We start from the raw sequence: 23207 nt of genomic DNA on the forward strand, positions 1-23207 counted from the left end.
AGCAAATCAGTGGGAAGGGACACTCCCTCCCCCCTTCCCGGGAGGACAGTGGTAGAAGGAAGCACCTTGTGAGCTGTGGGGATGGTCCAGTGACCGCCACACTCACCTGGCCACATGGGTGACCACGGGGGCGAAGTTGGTGGGGCCGTAGAGCTGCACCGTGCGCAGGCTGTGGTGGTAGGCTTCCAGGATGCCATCGATGCCACAGCATGAGGGGTTCTCCTGGTTGCCATTCTGGGGGCACAGAGGGCGAGGAGGCTGAGCCCAGGAAGGAAGGAGGGATGGGAAGGAGGGCAGCTGGGTGGTCTGTGGGGGCAGAGCCAGGGTTGGGGAGGCTGACAGGCCTGGGCTCTCCTAGACTCCTCTGGTGGGGCTTCCGGGGTTCGGGGCAGGGGAGGGAGCCCTCGGGGCCCACCGTGAAGGGCAGCACATGCTCTAGGTGAGCAGGGTCCAGACCTGCTCCTTGCCCTACTCCCTGTACCTGCTCAGACAGCATCCCCCCGACCCCCCGAGCCCTGGCTGCTTAGGGAACCTCGGGCAAACCCACCACCCCCTAAAATGACTGCACAGTCTGAGCTGCTCTGGAAGGGCCAGCGGCTGCTCCATCCTCCTGTGTCCTGTGCCCAGCACGGTGCCTGGCACCCTATGGGCATGGGAGGGACATTTGCTGTGAGTGATCCAGCAACCGACTGAGTGTCCTCAGCTCATGGGAGGGAGGGAAAGGAGGTGGCCTGAGGAGCCTTCTCCACAGGGCCCCCATTTCAGACCAACCCAGGGAACTCCTGGAACCACCCACAGTTGTCCATACCCAACCCACACCCTTTTAGCCTTATTTCTGGGGCCTTGGGGAATAGTTCAGCCACATCCCCACTCCACCTCTACCTGGGTCTTGTTAGGAAAAGGAGGGCAGAGCCCACTGTGGACGGCTTCAGACTTGGAGGGGACGTGCTCGTGACTGAGGTGGGGAGTGGGTTTCTGGAAGCTCTGATACAAGCTCCCCTACATCCAGCAGGCAGCCTACCTCTGCAAAGACTGCACCTCAAGTCCCTAGGTGGGCAGGATGGGAATGCCCCCCACCCCAGGCCTATCACCACACCCCCAGCCTGGTCAGCCCTCAGCCCTTTCTCCCAGGACCTCCTACCAGCGGGAACTCATGGGATACCCTGCCGTCAGGGGGTAGTTTGGCCCCGAAGCCAAGGGCAGGGAACATCTTGTCGCTGTCGTAGTGCTGGATAATCTCCCCGACGGCGGTCAGTGCGAGCGCGTAGGCGTTCAGCTGGTAGGGGCTCATGTAGTGCAGGGACGTGGACTGTGAGGGGTTCCCTGCAAGACAGGGCATGGCGACATTTGCCGGCCTGGACACTCCAAGCCACCAGGCTCAGAATGCAGAAGGGGGCATCCAAGGGAACCCCTTTCTTTCTCTCTTACCGCACATTCATTCCTTTAGCAAATCATGGCTGCTAAACCCTCAGAATACATCCAGAATCCCACCTATACTTCTCCCCTCCTCCATGATACCATCCTCTTGCTCATAGGGCTGCAGCAGCCCGATCTCCGTCTTTCCACCTTTGTGTCCATACTCAGCACACCAGCCAGAGTGAGTCTATGTCAAAACTCAGGCAGCTAATCACACCTCTTGTCTGCTCAAAATGCCCCAGTGCTCCCGTTTCACCAGGAATTAAATCTGAAGTCCTTACAAGGGCCCACAAAACCCCACTTGATCTGGCCTGCGGTTACCTCTCTCCTAATCTCCTACCATCCTGTCACTCACTCAGTTCTGGCCTCTCACCATTCCCACCTCAGGGTCTCGGCAAAGGCTGTTCCCTCTGCTCTGGGACGCTTTTCCACAGATATGCACATGGCTTGCTCCCTCACCTCTTGAGGTCTGCTGTGGTCTTCCCCGAGCAGCCTATTGAAAGTTACAGCCTCCTCCATACTCCCTATCCCTCTTCCTGACTTGTTTTTCTCCACAGCCCTTGTCACCACTAATATTGTCCATATTTTAGTTACTCATTTATGAATAAGAGGCAGTACAGCATAGACTGCCATGTATTAATCCTTTCTACCTCCTACTAGCTTTGTGATCCTGCATAAGTTTCTTAACCACTCAGCCTCAGTCTCCTCATCTGTAGAATGGGAGTAATAACAGTCCCCACCTCAATGAACTGTTGTGAGGATTAAACAGATGTTATTATAACTCTCCTCACTGTTATGAATACTAAGGCCCCTCCCAGCTCTGACATCCCATCACTCTGTGATGGGAGGGCCCGCAGCCATGAGGGGGGGTTTCTGACACACCTGTGGAGTACGAGACCTGGGCATCTTCTGATTGGCACAAAAATGAGCATTGAGCACTGCTAATGGGGGTCCAGAATCCAAGGAAGGTTGTGATGGTTCTAACAGTGTAAAGTTTGGCATTGATTGCTCCCGGCCACTTGGTCACAGCCCGACACTGGAGAAGGTCAGAGGAGGAAGGAAGCCCGAGCAAGGGTGAGGAACGGAGCTCCTGGGCATTCCTGCCTCCCTGAGGACCACAAGGCTCAGTCTTGCCTCTGGCTCTCCCCTCCAGCTTGTGGGGTGGACTGCACAGGGGCTGTGCAATCTGATCCTGTGAGGAAATACCTCTGCTCCAGGGCTCTCCATGGGCCCAGAGGAGCTGTCTTATTCCCCTAGGGAGAGTGGGTATCCTCAAGGGCAAGGCTGTGGCTCAGGGTATGTAGGCCTAGAGGCCAGATTTGTTAGTGACCATGATCCAATCTGGGGGTACCTTTGCCACCTTGGTTGCATCTTTGGTTCTCTAGGCCTAAGTTCCTCCTCTTCGGTGAGGATGAGGCCCGAGAGTATGGGAGATCTGCTCCCAGCTAGGGCCAACTACCACAGCCCTGAAAAGCCCTCCCCTTTCCAGGCCCCCGGCCCCCATCCAGCTCCTCTGCCCATGCCCCCACTCACCATTGGAGGCTGTGAAATCGATGGCCACCGTGAAGTTGATCTGGGTCCTAGAAGAGGAAGAACAGCAGGGGAGTAACCTGGACAAAAGCAGGCCTGTAATGGACAGGGAGTGAGAAACCTGGCCTCCACCCCAGCCCCACAGCTTGTCAGGTATGTAGCCTTGGTGAAGTCACTCATCTCCAGTTCTGGAAAACCGGTATAGTATCATCAGCTACACCCTCCCCCAAAGGACTGTTGTGAGCATCAAAAGAGTTAGGCAGTGTGACAGCTCTCTGAAGATGATTATGTTCTGCTGGGCACATGGCTGTGATTTCTTATTTCCTCTCCAAACCCTGCCCCTGGGTCCACCTGAGGCCAGGGAAGTAGGGTTTCCCTGTGTTCCTGGCACAAATTTGGAGTCAGATTCAGGGTTAAAACTTATTTGGCAAAAAAGAAAGACAAACAGGCATTGTGCATCTCCTGAGGGAAGAACAAATGAAGTCATCTTGCCAAAAAACTGAACTGGAATCTAACTGAGCTTCCAGAACTATCTACTGGTTGTTTACAGGAAACACAGGGGATAGAGGAATATGTTAAATGACACCATGGGGGATGCGGCCAGTAAAAGCCAGTCTGTGGGTCTGTGGGAAATACTGTAGGAGCGCTACTGGAAGAGCACCCACGGACCAGCAGAATCAGGATCACCTGGGAATCTGTGAGGAGTCTCAGGCCCCCCGTGGACCTACTGAATCCGAATCCCTTGGTGCGGTGCAGGAATCTGTTTTAGCAAATCCTTCAGGTGCTTGGGGGAATCACAAGATGAAAAGATAATTAGGAATTCCCTGGAAGTCCAGTGATTAGGACTGGGCACTTTTACTGCCGTGGCAACTAATCCCGTGCGCCACAACTACTGAGGCTGTGCTCTAGAGCCCGTGAGCCACAACTACTGAAGCCCACGCACCTAGAGCCGTGCTCTGCAGCAGAGGGAAGCCACCACATTGAGGAGCCTGCGCACTGCAACAAAGAGTAGCCCCGCTCGCCGCAACCAGAGAAAGCCCGCGCACAGCAGCGGAGACCCAATGCAGCCAAAAATAAATAAATAAATTTATTTAAAAAAAAACATGATGAGGCAGGGCTCACCTCACCTGCATTTAGCAGATGGTCCCTATCAGAAACCACAGCCCTCTTTCCACTTCATCACAGCAGAGCTGCTGCTCAGGCACCCTTCAATCTCCAGGAAAGGTGAAGGACATGGTTAGCAGGAGACCCCACCCAGGGTCTGCTGGCCAGAGACAGTCCTCCCCACACTCTTTCCCCCTCGTCTGCTGCCTGGGGGCAGAGCATTCAGTAGACTCCAAGCTCTGAGGGAGAAGGAGCCACAAGATGACAAGAGGTGGTTCTGGCCTTCAGGACTACAGCTGAGGGACATTGTTGGCCTGGCTCTTCCAAATAAAGGGGGAGGGGAGAGTCAGGCTTTTTTTTACTCCTTAAGTAAAAATCCTGCTCTGGGTTCTGAAACAGCTAAAAGAAGGAAGGGACTGGAAAGCAGCTACTTTTGTGGAAAAGGTACTCCCTGCAGGCTGCTCAGCAACCAGCTCCATCTCGGACTCTGACGTGGGGGCAGAGGAGCCCACAGCCTTCCTCCTGGTCCAGGGGCGCGGGGGAGGGAGACCAGGCAGGAGAGGATCCTAGACAGAGGCCTCCATCAGCTGCCTGCCTGGACACACACACCGGCCTCTCACGCAGGTTCTCCAGAGTGTGAGGACGGCCGAGGAGGAGGGCCAGGGCTTGCCTCTGGGAGCTCCTTCTCAATGAGACAGCACCCAGCCCTTCAACTCATCCATCGCTATCACACCTCACCTGGGAGCTGCGAGGTGGGTTCATTACTATGGAAGTGGTGACGGAATGCCCTGCCACCGACCAAGTGCTGGGGCCTTGGACAGGTTATGTAAAGTGGAGATAATCATCTTCACCCAGCCCATTGTGTTCTGTAAATCGGGGGCACTATGTAAATGAGAAGGATAAACAGGATGAGGATTGTTTGAAAATTACCATGGAATATAAGGGGTGGTTGCTTAATAGATGGAGAGCAGATAGAACAGTTTCGATGGGGGAAGGGAGCCAGGGCAGGGCCTGGAGAAGGCACGGAGGAGGGGCAGGAAAGCCTGTGGGTGACTGCAGGAAGGGCATGTGCTCAGGGGGTAGGAGGAGGGCTCGAACCTGGGCGCTGCAGGCTCAAGGCAGCAGGGAGCCTTGTCATGAGAAAGTAAGTGTGGCTTCCTAGGGCCTGACTTTTCCCTCTGCCCCGGAGAACCAGGCGGCCAAGCGCCCGCTTGGCTGGGATAAGCCTTTGGCAACCGCCCTGCCTGTCTCCTTTCCAGACAGGTGTAGTCACTCACCTGCCTGCACCTGTCGGCTCGGCTACCCACACCCGGCCCTGGCACCTGTCCTGGCAGGGAGCGTGCTGCGTAGGACCTCACCTTGGAGTCAGACTCTCTTTCCATGAGCTGTTGGCTGGAGCCACCAGGTTTCTCTGCCTGCCTGGATGCCTACCCTTCTGGTTCTTTCTGCTCCTTAAACTTGTGTTTGACCATCCCCTGGCTCATTTCCCAGTTCCTCCTGCCCTTTGTAGGTCTCTAATGACACCGTGAAGGTTAATCACTGCCCGCCCCCCACCAGAGAGACCATCGGTATCAGAAGCTCAGAGCAGGAAGGAACCTTAGAATTCACTTAATTCCAACTCTCTGTGCAGAGGAGACTGATGCCCAGGGAGGGAGAGTGACATGCCCAAAGTAACCCAGCAAATTCAAGGCAAAGAGGGGCCTAGGGCCTGGGCCTCCTGCCTCCTAGACGGGGGCTCTTTTCACCTCCCTAAGCCCATTTCTCTGTCATAGAGTCCCTACCACCTGCAGGTCCCATCTCCGCACAGGGACCTCACGGGACCCAGGCTGGCCTCCGTGGCTCAGTAGTGCCCTCTGCAGCCACTCAGGATCAGGGGCATGCAGGGCTCTGGGTGAGTTGTCTGAGGGTCTGCTCAGAGCCCATGATCGCGGGCTTCGGCCATGGCCTTGAAGAGGCCAGGTGGGGCTGCTCATGTCGATGTGCGGGGCCCCTTCCCTCTCCCTGAGGCCGAAGAAACCAGGCTGCAACTCTTCTCACCCTCCTTTGATGTAGTCAAGAAATGTGCACTCTGACTCCACAGCAAAAGAAAGCAGCGTGACCTTGAAAACAAAAAGAAGCTTGGTCAGCGGGGAGCACTAGGCAGAGGGAGAGCATTGCTGACAGTTATGGAGCACCCAGCACATGCCAGCATTTGCCTACTTCATTGCAAACAGTGCCCACAACAACTCTATGAGGTACTATTATTATCTCCATTCTACAAACAAGGAAACTGAAGCTCAAAGAAGTGATGCAGTGTGTCCAAGGACACTACCAGGACATGGCCAAGTGATATGGGAACCCAGGTCTGTCTGGAACCAGACCCTGTGCTCTTGACCTTGATGCCAAACTGCATCTTTGGAAGGGTCCTGCCTCTGTCACTGGAGTACAGGGGCTCAAGCCAAGGAATCGAGTTTCCCCTAAGTGGACACGGGTGTGGAGTGTGGAGGGAGAGTGGGGTCTTCCTGACATAGGACTAAGATCTGCCAATTCTGACAAGCTCCATGCTTCCATGTTCCGCTAACTGTTAATCCTGAAATGTGTCTCTTTGGTCTGCAATTGTTTTAAATCTTACTTGTCCCACCTCATCCCTCTAGCATCTTGATCTCTACCCTCTCAGACACAAGACCTTCCTGCTAAGCAGCCTGTCCTTTCCCTGGAGGTAACTGAGCAACTGGGGCCCCCTCTCCCAAGCAGAGGTCTCTTGATCTATGCCCCTGGCAGCTCTCTGGCATCAGCTTTCCAAAGACAGGTAGCTATCTGGCAGCTCTTTATGAAAATGATTTAGGATGGTGGAGACAAGTGAAAAGGTTGGCAGCTAAACTCAATTAAATGAGGGAAGATTGGGGCGGGGAAACTTTTACCTGTGTCAGACAACTCCACTCTAGGATTTGGGGCGGCCCCTACTGGTACAGATTCAGTCATCTTTATCAACTCAGTGGGAGGCCAGGTAGTGCCTCTGCTTGACAAAGGGACGAGCCATTAGCCCGAATAATGGGAGGGTCTGTGAGTACTGAGCTGGGCCTTGGAGACCCCCACTCGCTGTGGTTACAGTGTTAGGCACCTGGATAGACAAAGCCTCCTTTCTCTAGGAATGGACTATGACAGTGGCCTCTACTCTGACTGTGGTCACTAGACTCCCTGGGAAGCTTTTAAAACATCTTGCAGCTGGAGTGAGGACCCCAAACCAATAATATGAGGGTTTTTGGGATAGGGCTCTGGCCCTGCATTTTTTTTTTTTTTTTTTTAGCTCCTCACATGAGTCTAACCTGCAGCCAGAGTTGAACCCTGCTCCAGGCCCTGGGATGAAGTAATTGCCTAACTTGCCTGGCCATATGGATTGACCCAGAGACTTGGTACTCAAAGTATAGTCCCCGAACAACAGCATCAGAATCACCTTGATGCTGAGTAGAAATGCAGATTCTTGGCATTTTAACAAGATCCCCAGGAGACTCTGCACATAGTAAGTAAGGTATGAGAAGCACAAAATACAGATTCCTGGGCTCCAGCTTGGCTTTCCTAAAATGGAACCCCAGGGAACTGGCCTGGGCATCTGTATTTTAACAAGCATCCTGGACTCTGAGTGATTTTTTTATGGTAAAGATTGGGAAATACTGGAGCAAGGGAAAGTCAGGAGACCTCAGCCCAGTCCTGCTCTGTCCCTAACTCACTGTGTGACCTGAGACAAATCATATCTCCTCTCTGGGCCTCAGTCTCTTTATCTCTAAAGTAAGAAAGCTGGATGAGATCAGTGGTTTTCAACCTTTTTTTTTAGCTGTACGTCTAATATTTCTTAGCTGGGGAACGTGTTGCCTCTCCTAGGTGCATTTGGGAGTCTGAGGGAGAGTTTTGGGGTCTCATGATGACTGGGGCTCTATTGCTAGCTATGCGCTGAGGCCAGGGGTGCTAAGCATCCCACCATGTATGGGGAAGTCCTGTGAGACAGACAAAAGAACTATTACTCCAAGCCTGCGTGTGAAACAATTACAATCAGAGAAGCAGTGGTCAGCCCCCTCTGAATGAGCAGAGTACTTTGCAATTTACAGTCCTGCATCTCCCATGTGTCTGCCACAGCCACCCTGTGCATTAAGCAGGGGAGGGATGATGTATTAGCCCCATTTTACAGATGGAGAAAATAAGGTTCCTTGGAGGAACGCTGGAGTTCCCTGTCTGTGACCTCTTCTAGTCTGGAGTTGCAGTTGGCCTGACTCAAATGGCTACATTTGGCTGTATTCGGTGATGGGGCTGTGGCCCTCTAGAGTGGGAGGGACATGAAGGGTACAGACTTGGGTGCGTTTGCACTGCAAAGACATTGGTTTGTTCTATAAATGTACTGGTGGGCTCCACCTCAGGGCCTTTGCACATGCTGATCCCTACAGCTAGAATTCTTTTTCCTCAATATCCTCAGTACTTGCTCCTTCACCTTCTTTAAATCTCTGCTCAAATGTCACCTTCTCAGAGAAGCTTTCCTTGACTACCATAACTAAAATAGTAGTTTCATCTCTCGCATTCCCTATCCATTTACCTCACCCTGCTTTTTCCCACAGCAATCACAACCACCTGACACACACAGGTATTTGAGTGTATATTCGTGTTCTGTCTCCCCCCCGCTAGACGATAAGCACAAGGAGGGAAGGGATTTGGGTCTGTCTTGTTCCCAGCTGTATCCCTCGTGCCTGGAAAGGCACCTGGCACATGGTAGCACACAGTAAATATTTGTTGAAGAAAGGCACGAATGTCCTGAAGATCAGCCCCCAGAAGCCACTGGGCCGGTATAATCCCAGCATGGTCATGGTTAAGCAGGGGTACAGCCCACAGCAGCTGCAAGCTCTGAATTTAATTGTTGTGCTCACTGCCATGTCTACCACCTTCTAGCTCTGTGACCTTGGTTGAGTCACTTCCCTGCCTGCGGCCTTGGTTTCCGCTTTCATGACGAGGTGATGATAATGTCTGCCTCTTAAGGAAACAACCTGTGAAAAGCACCCAAATGGGGAATTTCCCAGAGTAAGGGCCCAATAAATGCGACTCTTTTTCCTCTTCCTTCCACAGGAAGTCCTCATGGTAGTTTCTCTCTGGGATGTCTCATTCTGTATCACAGGGCCTGGTGTCTCCTACACGTCTATTTCGTGTTGCTCCATCGGCCCCCTCCCTCCCAACCTCTAACCCTCCAGGTCTCGTTCCCACACCCCGCAGGAGCACACACAGACACACATGACTCCTGCCACCAGACTTAGCTCGGGGCTCAGGATGTCTACACCCATGGCAGAAAGGGGGTGGCTACTCACTGTGCCAGAATTCACATATTTCTTTTTCTTCATTTTCTTTTTCGGGTTTACCACCTGCAGGAAAAAAACGGTGACCAGGTAAGAAGGAGCGTTTCCAAGCAGTCAGGGCTGGGCGTGGCCCTGAAGGCAGGAGAGAGGGAGGAGTCATGGGTGACTAGGTAGACACAGAAGGAAGAAAGAACTGGATTTCAGGCACAGGTGGGAAGTGCAGGTGGGAGGTTAGCAGGCTGTGCAGGTGGAAACTGAGAGCCTGGGGAGAGAAGCCCAGAAAAACCTTGGAGCCACCACAGGCATGAAATTCTCCCAGATGACATGGTGCTCACTGACATATTCATGGGATGACAGCTTGCTAGGCAGCCTGTTGAGATGAGGGCACACTGCAGCCCCAAGACTACACTGTGCCTCAGTTTCCCAACCTGTTCTATGAGGGTGTGGAACTTTTAGAATTTACCGGATCTCAAACTTTTACTCCAAAGTAGCCCTCCCAGTGGAGGAGAATGAACATGGACTCCTGGGGGCCTGGGCATTGCTGAAAAATCTGGCCTCAAGCACATTTCTTTGAAGTCTTCTCTGTTATATTTAAATTTGCCTGTATTCCACATTTCCACTCTCTAATTATAACTGTTTTAATATTAAAGCACTGTTTTGTTCTCAGATCTTCCTGTGTAGTGGGCACTGAGAAAGCATCCTGTTTGTTCTGAGGTTTCATGCATAACCTGGCACACAGTCCCCCCCTCCCCCATACCAGCCTCTCCAGCCCTAAGCGGCTGCACCCGAACTCCTTGTGGGGGACCAGCACCCCCTAGGGGCCAGCCTAGCAACCTCCCAACTCCTGAGCTGGAGTTCCAAGCCTTCTCTTCTCCCTCTCCTCACATCCCCAGGGTCTCCAGGGCAGGTGTGGGGTCTGCCCTCCTGTGCAAGGGGCACTGAGTGGCTCCCAGGACCAGCAGCGGCGCTGGCTCTGGATACAGTGGTAAGACATTGCCCCCATTCCTGAGGACATCGTGGTCTTTGAGGGGGCAGGAAGTATGATAAACAGGTAATAGGTATGGGAGTGGGGTGGGGGGTGGAGCAGGAGCACCAAGGAGAGGCATCCACTTGAGACCTTGGGGTAGAGTGGGTGTGCAGGTGGGGGCTTCCTGAGGGAAGAACAGCAAAGGGAGTCTCCAAGGCCCAGCAGGCCCCACCAGGTGAAGAAGAGCAAAGGGAGCCCCAGGGGAGGCACCAGTACAAATGGAGCCACAGAGACTGAGACAGCATGGAGGTTCAGAGAGCCTCAGATGGCATGGTGGGGCTGGAAGTGGGATGGGCAGAGGGAAGCGGACAGGGCTAGACCCTAGGGGCTCCTAGAGCTGTGATGTATATGGCTGCTTACACACACACACACACACACACGGTTGCACATAGACTGCGGGTCACTGGGGCATGGCACCCGTGTGAAGGAGCTTGGACTCCCCTTGTAGGTAAAGGGCCCTTCAGGATCTCAGCTGGTGTGGAGGCTCCCCACTCCCCTGTGCGAACCAGGCAGAGGCAGTGGGTGACATGCACAGTCGGGGGTTAAGCAGGGCAGCAATGTGGTCAATTACAATTTTGAAGGAGTATTTGGGTTACTGAGTGGAGGACGGAAGGAGGCGGAAAGGCCACTATGGGGCTGTCACAAAGCCCCTACACAGGGGAGATGGTGACAGTGGGGGTAGACGGGAATGAAGAGGACAAATGTCAGAATATTTAGGTGGCAGGAGGAGTAGGATTCAGTCATGCACTGGGTGTGGGATGAGGGGCAGGAGGTGTCAAGGATGCCTCCCCAGGTGCCATGGCCGCTGTGATGACAACACAGGAGGAGGAGCTGGCTGGCCAGGGGGAGATGAGGGCTGCAGGGACTTTAGCCAGTGCATTCAGTTTGGGAAGGCTGAGTCTAAGGAGTGGCCAGAAGACAGCTGGGCATATGCGTTAGACACCCAGGCTGATGCCGGGGCCTGAGATGAGGGTCTTTCCTGGCAGAAACCTGTTCTCTCTTCAGGCACTTCTGACTCTAGAAGGGCCTTCCTGAGCCCAAACCGGCCTCTCAGGGATGCCCTCCATGGTGCAAGTCCTGCCCCTGGGCTGCCAGAGTTAATTCCTTTTCTACCTGATGGCGTTTCAGATGTGTAAAGACAGCACTTCTTTTCACCAGCGCTGCAGTTTCTCTCATTGATTGCAAGGGGGCAGGGATCGATGACTGAGAAAACAAGTCACTGAAGCCTGAGAGATCGTGGCCTCATCCGAGCCTGTCAAGCATCCTTAGAATCAAACTCCAAGAGACCTGACCCCTTCCCTTAACTTCCCTAAAAATCTCCTTAAAAGAGTCCAGAGATGGAGCGTGCTTCCCTCTGCCTGGGTGAGGGGACAGAGACAGCTCTGTCCTTTGTCCTTACAAAAAGCAAAGCAATTAACTGTGAGGATCAGGGCTCTTTCAAAGAAATCCATCCACTTTCCATTCTCACAAATAGCCTTGTTCAACTGAATTCAGTGTGAATGTATAATAAGCACCTACGGTGTGCCCAGGAGGGCCCAGGCCAGTGTGACCAGGGCAACAGGAAAGGCTGTCACTTTGTCTGCCCTTGGGGAGCTTCAGTCTAGTTGGAACACAAGACCTGCCCATTCGGAACAGAAATACAGGTTGAGGGAGTGGATGCATACAGGGATTAGGGTTCAGAGATGGGAGTCAAAGCCAGCTCTAGCTGAGTGATGTAAGGATAGACCCAGTTTGTAGGATGGTTGTGCAATTTAAATCTCCTGGCACCCAAGCGCTCAACAGATGAAACTAGGAGATAGCACTGACGTAATGCTCACTAGTGGCCAGACATTGTTCTAATAACTTATTTAATTCTCAGTGTGCATGGCACAGAGTGGGGCAAGAACTCAGCCAGGGTCGCACGGCTAATACATGGTGGAGTCAGGATATGAACCCTGGGCTGTAAATTAGGGTTATAAGTATCTGCAGTTCAGTAGGTCTGGCATGAACTATGCTATCCATGAAGTTCATAAGTGGGAGAAAATAGGTCACCAGAGGAGTAGGACCTGAGCTAGATGTGGAAGGTGGAAGGGTATCCTGAGAGGGAGCACACACACAGGCAAAGGCTCAGCAGTAGAAAGTGTCCTTGGAGGGCAGACGATATTATCTCCAGAGAGACTGGATGTCTTGTCCAATGTTCTCTGGTCTAGATGGAAGTATCCTGATTCTTGTTCCTCTCTTTCCTTCCAGAAAAGAGAAGATATTCTGCAGGCCCGGAGACTTCTCTGATTAAAGGCAGAAGGCTACTTGAACTCAGAACCTCAGGTCTTGGGCCTGGAACCTTCTGATACTGTTCCCCACCTTCTGCCCACCTGCACTTCTATTCCCCCGCCTTGTTGGAAGAAGTCTCTCAGTGGGGGACACTATAACTCAATGATTTGGAGTCAGATAAGCTTAGGTTGTTTGCCTCTTGATTCTGCCACTTACTGGGCTTTGGTCAAGTCCCCTCACTTCTCTGAGATTCAGTCTCCTTAACTGTGAAATGGGACAATAACACCCACCTCACAGGAGAACATGAAAAAACCCCAGCCATGGGCTTCCCTGGTGGCGCAGTGGTTGAGAGTTTGCCTGCTGATGCAGGGGACACGGGTTCATGCCCTGGTCCGGGAAGATCCACATGCTGTGGAGTAGCTGGGCCTGTGAGCCATGGCCGCTGAGCCTGTGCGTCCGGAGCCTGTGCTCCGCAACGGGAGAGGCCACAACAGTGAGAGGCCCGCGTACCGCAAAAACAAAAACAAAAACAAACAAACAAACAAAAAACCCCAGCCATGGCTCACTGTTAGTCCTCAGCAACTGGGAGCTACATATAGTCAGAGCAAACCCCAGCCTTCAGGTGTCTGCCTCACCTCATAGATGTTGAATTGGCTCTGCCCGCGGGCCAGCTCCCGGTAGCTGGTGGTGAACTCCCCAATGAAGTCATGGCTGCAAGGGAAGGTTGCTGCTGAGACCGCGAGGCGCAGGCTGTGCGCTGCCTCTGCTCAGCCCCCCACCTCTCATGCCCCTTCCCCTGGCTCCCAGTTCTGCCCGGGGCCTCTGCTCCAGGGGTACACACCAGCAGAGAGTGTGGGCCCCTGGGAAGAGTCCAGTGTCACCCATGGAGCAAGAAACCCAACAGCCACCCAGCAAAGAGCAGGGTCCTAGAGAATAGGACCCACTTCTAATACTTGGATTCTTATTTGAACGAACGAGCAATAGTACGTATTTTGGGGACAACTGGGGAAATTTGAACATGAAATGAATATTAGATGGTATTCAAGAATTATTGTTCAATGTGTCAGGTGCAATAATGACATTTGTAGTTATGTAGAAAAATGCCCTTATTTTTTAGACATTCCCAATGAGATATTTAGAGGTAAAAATGCTATGAACTGTAACTTACACTACATCAAAACATAGATAAGGCAACTGTGGCAACATGTAACACTTGTTAGATTCAGGTGATAGGCTTAAAGTGTTCATTAAACTCTTCTCTCTACTTCTCTGTGTACTTGACATTTTTCCAATAACATTTTTTGAAAAGACAGTTAGCTCTAGGTCCGTCCAGGCAGCTTGAGGTGCTTTCTGCAGTGTTTAAACCTTCTGCGTCTCTGCCCCACAAGCATGTGTTGATGGTAAGTGCAGCAAAACCTTGTACAAAGCAGAACTCCCATCTCCCCTGTGGTTGGCTGCCTTTCGCCACCACTCTCCCTGATAGAGGGCAGTGGTTAACACGCTGGCCGGGAATGCCTGCTGGAGTGTGATGCCCAGGAGATGCCCCTGGGGCCTTGTCCCATCTTGAGTCCACACTGTCTTTTGTCTACATATTTACAGCTCTCAGCATTCAGACTATGAGCTCCTTGATGGTGGGACCCAATGGTATCTGGTAGCTGTCTCCAGCTTCCCTGGTAAAGGAAAAGTGTGGGGAAGTCCAGGGTAAGATGATGAGGTGAATCATGGGTGGAAGCCTGAAGCTGACTTGCCTGGGATGTGGTTAAAGCAAAGAGAGGAGGGGACAGAGTGAGCTGGCAGAGTAGTGTTGGCACTAGAGTTTCTCTATAGGAAGGTGTTGGGCAGGTGAGCTCCTTGGAAGGAGCTCCGGCCTAATTTAGAGCTGTACTTGCACAGCCCTTCATGGCATCCCCCATCCATGTCACAGACTTGATAGGCACCAGTGGAGATTAGAGGGCTTAAAGCCCCTCTATGACCCCCCTGATAGCACCACAGGATGGAGGGCTCACAAAAGTCAGGAAGGATGACATACTTGGATTTGGTTGGATTTGGTTCAACAGACAAGCAGGAGCCGGTGAGGGTTCTACTAAAGTTGTGAGAGGCCTGTTCTGGTCCTCGTCTATGAATTCCCAGTGATACTGGCTCCTTGGGGGCACTTAGATCTACAGAAGAGGAAGCCCCTGGCCTCCCCAAGGTTAGGCTCAGCCCTACTCAGGCTCTGCCTTACCGCTCCGGGGTCCACTCATATGCTCACCTTTCCCATATCCCACTCCGTCAGCCCTGCTCCCCACAAACAACTCCTCTGAGGAGTCAAGGGCCTCCTGCTAGATTTCAGGGAGTCTCTGAGAGCCAAGCTCATCTTCTGCACTTCAGTCACCACACGATGCTTAGCCTCACACAGAGAACGTGGTCATGAATGCTCAGGAGGTCACTAATATCTACCTGTACCTTAGAACATGCACATTTCAGAAAATCCTACATTCTTCCAAATGTGGGGAGATTTTACACACTGGCTGGCTGCTAGGCAGCTATTTGAGGAAAAAAGGCCTCTTGCACCATGTCCTGCAGGACACAGGCCCTCTGGTGCCTCAGTGGAGCTGGGCATGGATGAGCCACCGAAGCAGTGGTCCCTCCACAGGAAACCCAGGCCCCTCACCCCCCGAGCTGCCATGCGTGGGGACCTGGGCACAGCTCTCTCCATGAGAGGGCAAGACCCACCTTCCTCCCAGGGGCTGTCCCCAGCCTTGCTCACCTTCTGTCCTTCTGCCAGCTTACCTGCCATCTCGATCCCAGTCGTATACCTCCACCTTGATGGTCCTGTAAGGCAAAGGGCCCATGGTGGGATGGACTTGACCCAGCACCTGTGTGGCCTTCTCACGTTCCTGGGCCAAAAGGGGATGGAGGAACACCCACCAGGCTCCGAGGGCCCTCGGTGAAGAGGCAGCAGCCCAGGGGACAAAGGAACTATCTTGAAGCCTTTAAAGGTCTTAGGGACAGAGGCAGCTCCAAAGCTGCATTGGGACTTCCCTGAATTTCAGGGAAGATGTAGAAAAGCAGCCTCAGACTTCAGTTCACCCCACCTTCTCTTGGCCACCCCAGATGGGGCACAGATCCCAGCATGAAGCCATACTGCAGTTTAGCAGGGGTGGGGCCATTAGAGTGTGAGTGTGGTGCTCCCTAGATCCAAGGCCTAAGCAGGGTGGGCTCTCCTGGTGGGACCCTGGGGCCCGAGGAGTCTGAGTGGGGGAGAGCTACCCCGCATGTCAGGGATGGACCCAGGGGTCCTGACTCAGGATGGCTTGCTGAGCTTTTCCATGCCAGACTGGCTCCTGAGTGAGGGTGTAATTATCTTCACATTTTAGCCTGGCTGCTTTAATTAGTTTGTTTTGACTCCTGAGCTTGGGGCTGGGCTTTGGGAGCCCATTTTATTTTTAGCCTGTTTCTATGGCAACAGGCTAGCAGACCAGAGGCAGAGGAGGGAGGTGGAGGGCTGCAGGTTAACCCTTGGTACCAGCAGTCCTCCAGGGATGCCCAGGGATGGGGCAGATGCCAGGGTCCCTCTGCAGGGTCAGGGTCTGGAGAGGTGGAAGAGGCATGGGGGAGCTGGGTCTCCAGCCTTCAGTTCTAAATGGGGCACACAGAGGCGGCTGCCCAGGCCTGTGTTCTATGAATATCTCATCATTTGGCCCATGGCTGCGGCCCATCTCCTCAAGTCTGCAGGGAGTCGGCCTTGGAGTTCCAGAACCCCCAGAAGGAGGCGCTGTCTCCCTTCAGATGAGCCTCCATGGGGCATGGGGGTGGGATGCGGATTCTCCTGCATCAAGGGTAGAAACTGTTCAGGAAATGAAGGGATGCCCAGTACGCTGTGCGGCAACTGGATTTTTGTTACCAAAATATAAAATGGGGAAGGCATAGAAGCCCACCATTTAGAGAAATCCTTTAAATTTTTGTGAAAAACAGAAAACTATGTCTCTCTGAGGAGAATTATTATGGAAAGAAAAATAAAATCTAGGCCTCTGAAGGTAGGCTGGTGATCTGGAAAGAGTGGAAAGTGGCTGGGGTGTGGACTTGGATGCTGGGCCCTTTGCACGGGGACCTGGAGATGTCGCTTAACCTCTTTGAGCCACAAAACCATTTTAAAGTAGGGATAATAACAGCCTTACAGAATAGCTGTGGAGACAAGTTGGTAAAACTGCCTGGCATGTGTTGGATCTCTATAAAAATGCCTCCTGGGCTTCCCTGGTGGCGCAGTGGCTGGAAATCCGTCTGCCAATGCAGGGGACATGGGTTCGATCCCTGGTCTGGGAAGATCCCACATGCCACGGAGCAACTAAGCCCATTGCCACAACTGCTGAGCCTGCTCTCTAGAGCCCGCAAGCCACAACTACTGAAGCCCGCATGCCTAGAGCCCGTGCTCTGCAACAAGAGAAGCCACCACAGTGAGAAGCCCGTGCACCACAATGGTGACACAACACAGCCAAAAAGAAATTAATAAAAAAAAGCCTCTTCTCCACTTTAGCATTTGGGCCACACCTGGGATAGTTTTGTTTGTTTTTCGTCTTTTTTTGTTTTTTAAAATAAATTATTTTATTTTATTATTTTATTTTATTTATTTATTGTTTCTGGCTGCATTGTGTCTTCATTGCTGCATGCGTGCTTTTCTCTGGTTGCGGCGAGCAGGGGCTACTCTTCGTTGCGGTGCACGGGCTTCTCATTGCAGTGGCTTCTCTTGTTGCAGAGCATGGGCTCTAAGCACATGGGCTTCAGTAATTGTGGCACGTGGGCTCAGTAGTTGTGGCTCGCGGGCTCTAGAGCACAGGCTCAGTAGTTGTGGCACACAGGCTTAGGTGCTCTGCGGCATGCAGGATCTTCCCAGACCAGGGATCGAACCCCTGTCCCCTGCACTGGCAGGCGGATTCTCAACCACTGCACCACCAGGGAAGCCGTGGCATAGTTTTTCACATGGAATTTACTTAAATCAGGGACCTGAGCCTGGGTACCTGGGCTCTGCAACTTCCAATTCCTGGAATGACAAGGCTGAAAGTGACCTTGGTGGCATCCTAGCCTGGCTACTTGGCAGATCACCAGGGAGCTTTTCAGACACACAGACCCCCAGGTCCAGTTCTTGGCAGCTCTGGACAGGGTCCAGGAATCTAGGTTGAAAGGCTTCCCAAGTGGTTCTGGTGTGCATGTTCTGGAGGGATGACCTCCAGCCCCTCATTTTCAGATGGGGAAACTGAGCCTTAAGAGCGCCCAGTGACTTGCCCAGGGTCACACAGCTGGTGTGCGTCTGAGCCAGGACCCTGCCCCACAATGCTGAAGTCTCCCAGTCCTTCCCCAGAGCCCCCCAGCTCTGCAGGGGACCTTCAGGGACCCCAGCAAGGAGAGCCTCTCTTCGGACCACCAACACCAGTCCCTCAGGTGACTAGATCAGTGACAGCCAACATGCTCAGAGGCTATAGGAGGACCCCAGTCATAGCCACCGCCAAAAAAATCACTGGGGAGAATTTTTTTTAAATCTCACTGCCAGAAGGCATGATTTAATTGGTCTGGATAGGGCTCAGGTACATGTAGTTTTTAAAAGTCCACTGGCTGATTCTAATGTGCTTCCAGAGCCACTAACCTCTCTAGATGAAATTACTGGTTTTCAAACTTGGTTACACATCAGATCCCCCAGGGAGCTTTAGCAATCCTGATGCTGATGCCTCACCCCAGAGATTCAGAATCAATTGGTCTGGGGGTGCAGCCTGTGCAGGGGAATTGTTAAAAGCTCCTCAGGGGGGCTTCCCTGGTGGCGCAGTGTTGAGAATCTGCCTGCCAATGCAGGGGACACGGGTTTGATCCCTGGTCTGGGAAGATCCCACATGCCACGGAGCAACTGGGCCCGTGAGCCACAACTACTGAGCCTGCGCGTCTGGAGCTTGTGCTCCGCGACGAAAGGCCGCGACAGTGAGAGGCCCACACACCGCGATGAAGAGTGGTCCCCGCTCGCCACAACTAGAGAAAGCCCTCGCACAGAAATGAAGACCCAACACAGCCTAAATAAATAAATAAATAAATAAATAAATAAATAAAATTTTTTTTAAAGCTCCTCAGGGGATTTGAACTTGCAGCTGAGGTTGAGACCACTGAGTATGAGATTCCTGTGCCAACTCACCTCAGTAGCAGTCACAGCCAAGTCTCCAGGGATGGCTGCAGGGAGTCAGATTAGCTCGGAGACCGAAATCTCCAGAACTGGGGAAGAAGGAGGTGCCCAGAGGCAGGGGAAGGCAATGGCAGAAACCAGACACAGCTGGTCAGTAGCAGTTCTTGGCAGGGAGCCAGTGTCCTGTGGGTCTCTGAACGCGTGGGGCAGGAGTGACAGAGCGGGGTGTGTGAGCCTCAGCAGGCCAGCAAGGATGGGGGACGCTGGCAAAGACGCCAGGCTTGCCCCCCAGCACACCAAGCAGCTCTGTCCATAGCCTCCTCTGAGCCGAGCTGCAGGTCTGCTCCTAATGAGCCTCTTCCTCTCCCAGGCAGGAAAAACAGGAAGAGGTATGTTTCCCTGATGCTTACAAGTCCCGAGAGCTGACAGGCCTTGAGGGGTTCGCCCTAAACTAACTGAGTCAGTCCATTACTCTGAGAAGCTGCTGGGAGGAAGAAGAGTATCGAGCCTCACAGGCCCAGGGCAGTGAGGCTTGATGGCAGAGGTGCTGTGCAACCCCAGCTGTGCTGCACTGACTGTGGCTCCTGTGTCTGAGTTAAGCTTGTGCATGTGTGAACCAGGGATAAGACACTCCTAACTGAGGCCATAGTATTGGGCCCAGCCCCTCCCGGTGCTCAGGGTGTGGTGGGGTTCAAAGGAGAAGCAACTGGTTCAATCCAGGGGGCCGAAGTTTGGGTGATGTGACAGCCCCCCAGCTCCTGGGAACCCTCTCCCCTCTCCAGGTGAAGACCCAGTACCCTTAACACCCTTTTAAAACCTACTTATTCACCATGAAGGTGTGAGTGAGTGATAGCAGCCCGACCCAGAGGAATTTGGTTTAACAGGGACAAATCCTCAAGTCGCAGAATATTCAAGGACAGAGCAGGGGGACTTCAGGGAAGGCAGGAGAAGTGCCTTCATCACCCTTCACTCCACTTCACCCCACTGGAGGGCTAGACTAATTCTGTCCCTGAGTCCACTTCCTCTGACTCAGGTTCTGCTCAGCTGGGTCGCTTGGGTTTGGTCTTGTGTGGACTGGAAACACAGCAAAGGCAGGGGCACCCCAAACCAGGGGAACCCCAAATTAGAGGGCCAGCCCAGAAGTGACTTCTGGAGAAGGGACATGTACCTTCTCCTTGCCCTGGCAAGTGACATAATCTGTGGTCCTCCGTTTCCCCATCTGTGAAATGGGCATGTCACTAGTACCCACCTTCTAGGGTTATTGTGAAATTTAAACTCACAAAATAAGATACTGTATTTAAACCAATTAGGACACAATTTCGCCCATGTCCTAAAGACTCAGTAAAGCTTAATAAGATTAACTCGTTTCCACCCCCATCATTCCAAGAAGACTGCCCTTTCTCAGCAGATCCCTGGTTCTCACCCCGTGGCCCTCTTTTTCGCCATAGTAGTTGATATTTCTGTTTGAACTCTCTCCTCTCAGCTCCCTGACTATGGCTGCCCTCCCCCTGGTCCCTTTTTTTTTTTTTTTTTTTTTATGGTATGCGGGCCTCTCACTGTTGTGGCCTCTCCCGTTGCAGAGCACAGGCTCTGGACGCACAGGCTCAGCGGCCATGGCTCACGGGCCCAGCCGCTCCGCAGCATGTGGGATCTTCCCGGACCGGGGCACAAACCCGTGTCTCCTGCATCGGCAGGCGGACTCTCAATCACTGCGCCACCAGGGAAGCCCTCTGGTCCCTTCTTATCTCTCTGACATCCCCCTACTCCTGACCTCGGCCAGCTCCCCTCCTGGGGACTCCCAGACCTCTGTTCTCCTCTCCCCTGGGAAGAACACCACTGTACCTGTCCCATAGCCACACACTCTGGCTCCCTGTCACACTTCCCATTTCCACTAGTGGTACCATTGTCTCTCATCCTCCAAACTCCAAACCCTAATAATCTCTACGTCGCCTTCACTCCCATATCCAGGCAGCTGTCAAGGCCTTTTGAGTCTTCCTTCTACCTCCTATCTCGAAGCAGACCTGCTCAAGCCCCTGAGCAAACTCTCCTAGAGCTGTCCTCCAAGTGTCCCACCCCACCCACCCCACACCTTGACCATTCATCAGCAGAGCGCTGGAGTTTAAGAACACAGATCCTAGAGCCAGCCTGCTTGGGTCCAGATTCTGGTGCTATTGGCAGTAAGACCCTGGGTGAGTTACTTAACCTCTCTGGGCCTCAGTTTCCTTATCTACGAGTTGTGGATAGTATTTGTACCTTTTTCAGAAGAGGTACTAATTGTTGGGAGGATTAAATTAGTTCACATACATCAATTACCTCAGAAGTGCCACAGGAGCCTTTGCTGTTATTATTATGACCCATGTCTCCCACCTTGGCCTGGGAGCAACCTCAGAAGGAGACTTGGGTCTGAGAGCTCACTGTGTCCACAGCACCCAACACGGTGTCTGGTGCCCTGCTGGCCTGGAAGACAGGGCTGCTGGATTAAACCCAATGTGTACTGTGAGGCTTCAAGAGGTGCCTCGGAAGTAGAGGAAAGCGGCCTTGTTTTCCTGAACAAGGTCCACCCTCTCCTGCCCTATGGAGGCCTCCCAAATGCCTGCACCTCCTGAGTGGCTGTTGGGTATGTGGGTGACCCTAGGGCTCAGCAGGGGGCAGGCCTGCTCACTCACCAGGCCAGTGTGACACACCTGACATCTCCATTAGCACCACTGTCAGTCACATCACAGTTAATCTGTCCCTGGCTTTGGAGGAGGGCCCAAGCTGCCCAGCCATCCTGGAGGGAAACCAGTCCAGGGCTCAGCCTGGGAGGGGGATGGGAGCCCACCTGGGCTTTCCTCAAAGCCTGCACCTTCCCCCGACACCCGTAGCTCCTCCGATGGCTGAACGGAGAGCCCAGGCCTCTGAGCTGGGCTGCCCTCCTTACAAGGCTGGATTCTGAGGCCCTAGGAGGCCTTCCCTGGGATGCGGGTTGTGGGGGGTCAGCTGGACACCCCACGAAACCTCTAGGCAGTGCGGTCAGAAATCCCAATTCCTTCCACCCCTATGAGACTGGAGCTGCCATGTTCTCCCATCCCCCAACCTTGAATTTCCGCTCCCTTCCTCTCTATCCCAACCATTTTTCCTACATCCCTTGTCCCCAGGAACTGACGCCCCCCACAACCTTCCACCCTGCCCTGAGCCTCCTTTAGACCCTATTGCTTCAACCTCTCCCATTCCCCACCATTCCAGAAGCCCCAGGACCTGGCTAGACACGGAACAGGGGTTTGTTTGGCTGAAATGCCTATTTTTGTTTCCAGTCTCATTTTGCACAACTATTTAGCTATCTAAAATATACGTGTGCACATCTGAGCTCCCTGTAAGCCCCCTGAAGATGGAAATGCGGCTACATCCCCTTGAATGCCACACAGCTGGAGGCGCAGTGCTGAGCACATCTAGGTGCTCAATGACCACCTATGGAACAGACTGTGGCTTTTCTGTCCCAGCCGAGAGGCAGGAAAAGAAGCCACTTCATCTCCTGGCTCAGCAGCCTAATAGGGAGGGAGACAGGGGTGCCTGGAGGCCATCCGTCTGCTCATTCCTGTCCCCTCACCTCACCGCACATACCCTGTCAGCAGCCACTGTGAACAGAGTGCCAGGGAGCCCAAGCCAATGCCACCATCCAGGATGCCCTGAGGTATCTGTTCTGACACCCTAGGGCTCCTGTCGGAGTGGCCAGCAGAGGCCCAGCTTCCTCAGGGCTGCCTGGACAGCCCTGCCCGAGAAGCCCCTGCCAGCTCGCCCACCTGCTATAGCAACCACCAGGAAACCAGGCTGGGTTCTTGTGACTTAACACAGACCAATACCGTGTTACAGCTCCCATCCTACGTGTCCCCTCTCCCCCCTGCACTTGCCACAATCTGTAATTATATGTTTCTTTGTGCAATTATTGGATTAATGTCTGCCTCCCCCACTAGCATGTAAACTCCAAGAGGTTGGGTGAAGGGTGAAGACTGTGTGTTTTGTTTCCTCCTGACTTCCCAGCATTTAGTGCAGTGCCTGTCACATGGTAGGGCATCCATAAATGTTTGTGGATGAAATGCAGAAATGCTCTGCATACCAGAGCCTTAGCATGTAGGTTGTGAGCTTCAAAGCAGCCCTACAAGGTAGGTGGATGTTTAGGTACCCAGTTTACAGATAAGAAAACTGAGGCTCAGACAGGTCAAAGCTTGCTCAGGTTGAGAGTGCTTTTTTCATCACAGAGCCAGGATTGGAAACTAGGTATCTGGTATCTATACTCAACAATCTACACTCAAACAATGGTGGGGTGTATTATGAGTAGGCTTTGTAGCGTCAAAAAATTCCATGAGCTGTTTGCACTGCATCCCTCACCCCCATTTATGGCAACTCATCTGGCAGCGCATATCCTGGGATCCTCACTCCCCACTCTCTCAGC

At 53.0% G+C, this 23207-nt stretch overlaps 1 protein-coding gene across 2 annotated transcripts in view; it reads right to left on the reverse strand.

Moving 5' to 3' along the window:
• Positions 1-23207, reverse strand: part of CPNE5 (copine 5) — a gene marked incomplete at its 5' end in the record, with an annotated part of 92136 nt that overhangs the window by 4322 nt on the left and 64607 nt on the right. For both annotated transcript variants that reach the window (XM_082638887.1, XM_082638888.1), the window contains 7 exons: positions 107-234; positions 1142-1323; positions 2950-2996; positions 6088-6149; positions 9372-9425; positions 13272-13347; positions 15409-15450. In XM_082638887.1, the coding sequence (XP_082495013.1) occupies positions 107-234; positions 1142-1323; positions 2950-2996; positions 6088-6149; positions 9372-9425; positions 13272-13347; positions 15409-15450 (591 nt within the window). The remainder of the gene's footprint in view (positions 1-106; positions 235-1141; positions 1324-2949; positions 2997-6087; positions 6150-9371; positions 9426-13271; positions 13348-15408; positions 15451-23207) is intronic.

The sequence above is a fragment of the Mesoplodon mirus genome (genome assembly GCF_964341445.2).
Source record: "Mesoplodon mirus genome assembly, chromosome: 12".
NCBI lineage: Eukaryota > Metazoa > Chordata > Mammalia > Artiodactyla > Ziphiidae > Mesoplodon > Mesoplodon mirus.